Consider the following 7,332-nt stretch of genomic DNA (forward strand, 5'->3'; position numbering starts at 1 on the left):
GCAACAAACTGAGGCCAGCCAACACAAAGTTGATCAGAATTACTTTTACACAAATGCTCCATCATAAAGGACAATACAAAAAAACCACAACACTTTACCCATTTGTCACAATAGGACTCCACTTCCTCCACATGCACTTAAGTAGTGCATGCCAGGCCACAAATATCCCAATAGCAAGATTTTTAAAATTGTTCCACTTGCTTCATAGTAGGAAATGCACTTCAGAGTGAACTCCAGACAGACATGGAAAGTGGGTGCAGGGAAGTTTTAGCACTAAACACCACATTAATGAAGGACCTATTATAACAAGGACAATTCTACAATTTATGCCAAAATGCAGCATAGGAAATTTGGAAACAATGTAGGCTATGATGCATCTTAAGAGGATTTCATCCAGGAGACAGGTTTCATCATTCAAAGTTTGATTCACCCCATATCCAAATAGAGATTTAATTCCATGCCTTATGGGGGTTTCTGGGAAGAGGACCCTACTTCAAGTTACCACTTTTGTATGCTCCATTTTAAATGGGACTAAGACACTGAACATAAATAAGCCCTGCTCAGCACCATTATATACATAAGTTAGAATAAAAGACAGCATGCATGATGGCATGTTTAGTGTTCCTTCAAATTGTCATTTCTAATTGGAAATTGCAGCACATGCCCAAATTATGAACATGACCTGAAACAATTTGAACTGTTAAATTCACAATGAAGGGTACAAACACTGAGCACTGGTTTTGACAGAGTTTAATCAAGACTTTACATCATAAGCCACCATTACTTTAGCAATGTATTGTAACCAAGTAAATTTGTCAAATATCACTACCCTTGAACTAACTTTTAAACATAAGATACATCCCTTGTAGCAAACAAAGGAACTCAAGTACAGCTGTATTATCCACCCCCAAAAAAACAAAATGCTGTCCAGGATATACAAAAAGACTGAATTTAAATATGGGAACACTAGCTAAAAACTTACTAAACAGCAAAAAAATTAAAGCTTCTTTGAAGCCACAGCACTGTACCCTGGAAGATGGAAAACAAACTGCTAAAAGTTTAAAATTAGAACAGTCCAGTCCCCACTCAACTTTAAAAACATCCAAATTCACGTCCGAGTTTACACAGTCTTCTGCTGCCCTTTCTTGCCAATTAGAGACTTGTGAATGTGTGGAATAACACCTAGGAGGGAAGAAAAAAAAAAAAAATTAAACAATTCCAAGTCCCGTTCATACAAGCCTACGCCTGGTTTACAAAAAGCCAATTAGAATGCGGGAACATACCATACATATAAACACAGGAGACGAAGCTAGTCAAAATGTTATTTTAGTGTGTAACTTAGACTCAAAGTTTTCAATGATGCGCGAGTCAGTATTTGTTTCACTTACTGCTTCCCGAACCTTCAAAGGATCACTTACACGTAGCTTTACAGCAACAAACATTGCCCAAAGAACGGCGCCGTTACATATACACGATAAGCACAAAAACAAAAATACAGCCCTCCCTCCCCAAAAAGCGGCGTTATGGCGTAGACTTAACTTACCGCCGCCGGCAATTGTGGCTTTGATAAGCGAATCAAGTTCCTCATCGCCTCGAATGGCCAGTTGTAAATGGCGAGGCGTAATGCGTTTCACCTTCAAATCTTTGGATGCATTTCCAGCCAATTCCAACACCTACACGAGGAGAAAAGAAACCTATGGAAATGTGTCCTAGTTGACGAAGTAACTATCGTGCACGAGAACACACAACTGACGCATTTGGAGCTCCACCTGCTGGGCGGCCACCAAAACTACAGAAGGAAGAGGAGAACCACCAGACCAAAGCTGCAAGAACCCACCTCAGCAGTAAGATACTCCAGAATGGCCGCGCTGTACACTGCGGCTGTAGCTCCCACGCGACCGTGGCTTGTGGTCCTGGATTTTAGATGTCTGTGAATACGACCTACAGGAAACTAAACAAATGCACAGCATAAGAATTGCACGCTAACAACGCCAAAGGTTATTGCGGCATCCAAAACGACTTAAATTCTAAGCAAAGACTACGTTCTTTGAACAAGATAAGATCGCGTTGAACAAGGCATCACCGCGGTCACTCAGTGCAGGCCGCCGGCCACTGAAAAAGCATCACACAACAAACGTAAAGCAAAAAAAAAAAAAAAAGTCTCTAACCTGCAATCCTGCTCTCTGGGAGCGGGAAACCGCTTTTGTCTTCGACTTTCCCGAATCTTTACCTGCTTTGCCACCAGCCTAAAAATAAAGAACGTATATATCGTTAGTTAGGATATTCATCCGACTAAAGCAAATGCTTACCTCCAGAACACCACGTAAGACTGCGTATTTAAGAATACAATCATTTAAACAACAGAAATGGATTACCATGCTTCCTCAGGCAGTGATTTGTCCGAACGCAGAACTAACCTACCACACTGATTAGGCTTCAATTTAAACAGCACATCCCGCCTTCAGTCTTTTATAAAGCATGTGTGGCCTTTAACATCCGGGAACTCTAAGTCCTTCTATTCACCAATGAGATATTGGGTTTGTATGAAAATTCGCCAATGGGTATCGTCCAACAATTAGAATGGGCGGTGAAAGTGTTTTCGCGCCAGTAGGCTTTTCTAATTGTCGCATGGGAAATGTAGTTCACATAAGCATAGCCGATAAAATTCGTATACTACAGTAGCGTTAAATTTTCTATATTTGTTTCATGAGTTTTCATGACAATCGCCTTAAGAAACATTCCATATATTAACCCTGAACATAAATTATAAATATTTCGATGCTAGACATGTTCCCTTTTTCACAATTAAATAGCACGGTGGCGTAGTGCTTAACTCTGTTGCTTCACGACTACAATTAGGTACCGTGAATTTTGCGATTTTCAGAATTTAACTTACATGTTTAATCCCACATCCCAACGACGCCCAAATTACGGTTGTATGTTTTTTTATGTTGTTACATCCTAACTTCCTTTTCTCTTGAAGGAGTTTAAAGAACCGAGGAGGCTCCGCTTTTTTCGAGCCAGCAATGGATTAAGTGATGCAGCAGTATACGCGATAATGTCTCTGGGGTTAGTTTAGCGCTGCTCATGTAAAGTCTGCATGATCACTCCACGTTTGTATATTTTCCTAGAGTTCTTTCCACCGTCAGGACACTTGCGTTTTAAGTTGATTGACAGTTTTCAATCTAATTGTGTTACGCGTATGGGCTCTGGGCTTCTCTACCCTTGTCATGGTACAAGGACATTCAGAAAACGAGTGAGTGGGACCAATGTTCGAATAAATGGGATCACACACAACCTGAAGAAACGGTAAAATGCACTGCAGTTTGTTTTGGTATCACAAATAGTGAAGTGGGTTCCATGTTAGACATATGTCACCACGGTGTGATATAAAATAACTCGCTTGCAGTGCATCTAATGGCATATTCGTAAACACATATTAAATTGTGAACATTAAATTAAATGAACAGTTCAGAACTGGATTTTTTTGTGTGCAATATATTTTCTAGGGTCACAAAAATCGTCAGGTTTTTGCGTGTGGTATTGCTACACTTGTACAGTTTCTCTATACGGAAGTCTCCTCCCAACTAGGTTCTAGATTTACACCTGAAAATCTGGTTTGTCTTTAAATGCCTTGTGACGTCCCTTCGGTCATGTTAGCGTAACTGCATCAAGTTAACAGGAGCGTGTGTGGCGCACGACTGGAGCACACCTGTCAAGTTTCCTCCATCGTTTTCATCTCACTTTCCATATACCATCCATCCATCCATCCTTTTCCGCTTATCCGAGATCGGGTCGCGAGGGCAGCAGCTTGAGCAGAGATGCCCAGACTTCCCTCTCCCCGGCCACTTCTAGCTCTTCCGGGAGAATCCCGAGGCGTTCCCAGGCCAGCCGGGAGACATAGTCCCTCCAGCGTGTCCTGGGTCTTCCCCGGGGCCTCCTCCCGGTTGGACGTGCCCGGAACACCTCACCAGGGAGGCGTCGAGGAGGCATCCTGATCAGATGCCCGAGCCACCTCATCTGACTCCTCTCGATGCGGAGGAGCAGCGGCTCTACTCTGAGCCCCTCCCAGATGACTGAGCTTCTCACCCTATCTTTAAGGGAGAGCCCAGACACCCTGCGGAGGAAAGTCATTTCAGCCGCTTGTATTCGCGATCTCGTTCTTTCGGGCACTACCCATAGCTCATGACCATAGGTGAGGGTAGGAACATAGATCGACCGGTAAATTGAGAGCTTTGCCTTATGGCTCAGCTCCTTTTTCACCACGACAGACCGATGCAGAGCCTGCATCACTGCGGACGCCACACCGATCCACCTGTCGATCTCACGCTCCATTTTTCCCTCACTCGTGAACAAGACCCCAAGATACTTGAACTCCTCCACTTGAGGCAGGATCTCGCTCCCAACCCTGAGAGGGCACTCCACCCTTTTCCGGCTGAGGACCATGGTCTCGGATTTGGAGATGCTGATTCCCATCCCAGCCGCTTCACACTCAGCTGCGAACCGATCCAGAGAGAGCTGAAGATCACGGCCTGATGAAGCAAACAGGACAACATCATCTGCAAAAAGCAGTGACCCAATCCTGAGTCCACCAAACCGGACCCCCTCAACACCCTGACTGCGCCTAGAAATTCTGTCCATAAAAGTTATAAACAGAATCGGTGACAATGGGCAGCCCTGGCGGAGTCCAACTCTCACTGGAAACGGGTTCGACTTACTGCCGGCAATGCGGACCAAGCTCTGACACCGGTTGTATATGGACCGAACCGCTCTTATCAGGGGGTCCGGTGCTCCATACTCCTGGAGCACCCCCCACAGGATTCCCCGAGGGACACGGTTGAACGCCTTTTCCAAGTCCACAAAACACATGTAGACTGGTTGGGCGAACTCCCATGCACCCTCCAGGACCCTGCTAAGGGTGTAGAGCTGGTCCACTGTTCCGCGACCAGGACGAAAACCACACTGTTCCTCCTGAATCCGAGGTTCGACTATCCGACAGACCCTCCTCTCCAGAACCCCCGAATAGACTTTTCCAGGGAGGCTGAGGAGTGTGATCCCTCTGTAGTTGGAACACACCCTCCGGTCCCCCTTCTTAAAGAGGGGGACCACCACCCCGGTCTGCCAATCCAGAGGCACTGTCCCTGATGTCCATGCGATGTTGTAGAGACGTGTCAACCAAGACAGTCCTACAACATCCAGAGCCTTTAGGAACTCCGGGCGTATCTCATCCACCCCCGGGGCCCTGCCACCAAGGAGTTTTTTGACCACCTCGATGACCTCAGTCCCAGAGATGGGGGAGCCCACCTTCGAGTCCCCAGGCTCTGCTTCCTCATTGGAAGGCATGTTATTGGGATTGAGGAGGTCTTCGAAGTACTCCCCCCACCGACCCACAACGTCCCGAGTCAAGGTCAGCAGCGCACCATCCCCACCATATACAGTGTTGACACTGCACTGCTTCCCCCTCCTGAGACGCCGGATGGTGGACCAGAATCTCCTCGAAGCTGTCCGAAAGTCGTTCTCCATGGCCTCCCCAAACTCCTCCCATGCCTGAGTTTTTGCCTCAGCAACCACCGAAGCTGCATTCCACTTTCCGCAGGACAAAAGGGACTGGTAGGACTCCTTCTTCAGCTTGACGGCATCCCTCACCGCCGGTGTCCACCAACGGGTTCGGGGATTGCCACCACGACAGGCACCGACCACCTTACGGCGACAGCTCCGGTCAGCTGCCTCAACAATAGAGGCACGGAACATGGCCCATTCGGACTCAATGTCCCCCACCTCCCTTGGGACATGGTCAAAGTTCTGCCGGAGGTTGGAGTTGAAGCTACTTCTGACAGGGGGCTCTGCCAGACGTTCCCAGCAGACCCTCACAACACGTTTGGGCCTACCAGGCCTGACCGGCATCCTCCCCCACCATCGAAGCCAACTCACCACCAGGTGGTGATCAGTTGATAGCTCCGCCCCTCTCTTCAGCTGAGTGTCCAAGACATGTGGCCGCAAGTCCGACGACACGACCACAAAGTCGATCATCGAACTGAGGCCTAGGGTGTCCTGGTGCCAAGTGCACATATGAACACCCCTATGCTTGAACATGGTGTTCGTTATGGACAATCCGTGATGAGCACAGAAGTCCAATAACAAAACACTACTCGGGTTCAGATCGGGGGGGGCCATTCCTCCCAATCACGCCCTTCCAGGTCTCACTGTCATTGCCTACGTGAGCATTGAAGTCTCCCAGCAGTACAAGGGAGTCCCCAGATGGTATGCCCTCTAGCACACCCTCCAGGGACTCCAAAAAGGGTGGGTACTCCGAACTGCTGTTCAGTGCCTACGCACAAACAACAGTCAGGACCCGTCCCCCCACCCGAAGGCGGAGGGAGGCTACCCTCTCGTCTACTGGGGTAAACCCCAATGTACAGGCTCCAAGTCGGGGGGCAATAAGTATACCCACACCGGCTCGGCGCCTCTCACCGGGGGCAACTCCAGAGTGGTACAGAGTCCAGCCCCTCTCAAGGAGATTGGTTCCAGAGTCCAAGCTGTGCGTTGAGGTGAGCCCGACTATATCTAGCCGGAACCTCTCAACCTCACGCACAAGCTCAGGCTTCTTCCACTTCAGAGAGGTGACATTCCACGTCCTAAGAGCCAGCTTCTGTAGCCGAGGATCGGACCACCAAGGTCCCCGCCTTCGGCCACCACCCAACTCACATTTCACCCGACCTCCTTGGCCCCTCCCATAGGTGGTGAGCCCATGGGAAGGGGGACCCACGTTGCCTCTTCGGGCTGTGCCCAGCCGAGCCCCATGGGTGCAAGCCCGGCCACCAGGCGCTCGCCATCGAGCCCCACCTCCAGGCCTGGCTCCAGAGGGGGGCCCCAGTGACCCGCGTCCGGGCGAGGGAAAACGCCGTCCAAATTTTTTATTCGTCATAAGAGGTTTGTATACTTTCCATATACTGTAAGTCATATTTAATACAATAAATATAACAAGTACCCGATTTGTTTTGCCACTACGATCACAGTGCGAATTTACATCACGTAATGATGAAAACCTAAGTGCTTTTATTCAGCAATACATATATATATTTGAATGCTAAGGAAAAAAAAATAACAACAACAGCAACAACATTTATTTATATAGCACGTTTTCATGCAAATAATGTATCTCAAATAAAATCAGATTAGGCAATACTAAGTAACAAAGAATAAAGTAAGATCTGATGGCCAGGAGGACAGAAAAAAAAAATCCAGAGGGCTGGAAAAAAAATCTGCAGGCGTTCTGAGGCCATGAGACCACCCAGCCCCCACTGGGCATTCTACCTAACATAAATGATCTAA

At 47.6% G+C, this 7,332-nt stretch overlaps 1 protein-coding gene across 1 annotated transcript; it reads right to left on the reverse strand.

Moving 5' to 3' along the window:
- Nucleotides 1-1,091: 1,091 nt before the first annotated feature.
- On the reverse strand, nucleotides 1,092-2,510 carry LOC114654554 (histone H2A.Z). Its single transcript, XM_028805167.2, has 5 exons — nucleotides 2,376-2,510; nucleotides 2,169-2,246; nucleotides 1,838-1,951; nucleotides 1,544-1,673; nucleotides 1,092-1,182 (listed from the first exon to the last, which is right to left on the reverse strand). The coding sequence occupies exons 1-5, from the start codon at nucleotides 2,376-2,378 to the stop codon at nucleotides 1,121-1,123; spliced, it is 387 nt and encodes a 128-aa protein (XP_028661000.1). The 5' UTR covers nucleotides 2,379-2,510; the 3' UTR covers nucleotides 1,092-1,120.
- Nucleotides 2,511-7,332: the final 4,822 nt, after the last annotated feature.

This window comes from Erpetoichthys calabaricus, chromosome 7, assembly GCF_900747795.2.
Source record: "Erpetoichthys calabaricus chromosome 7, fErpCal1.3, whole genome shotgun sequence".
NCBI classification, from domain to species: domain Eukaryota; kingdom Metazoa; phylum Chordata; class Cladistia; order Polypteriformes; family Polypteridae; genus Erpetoichthys; species Erpetoichthys calabaricus.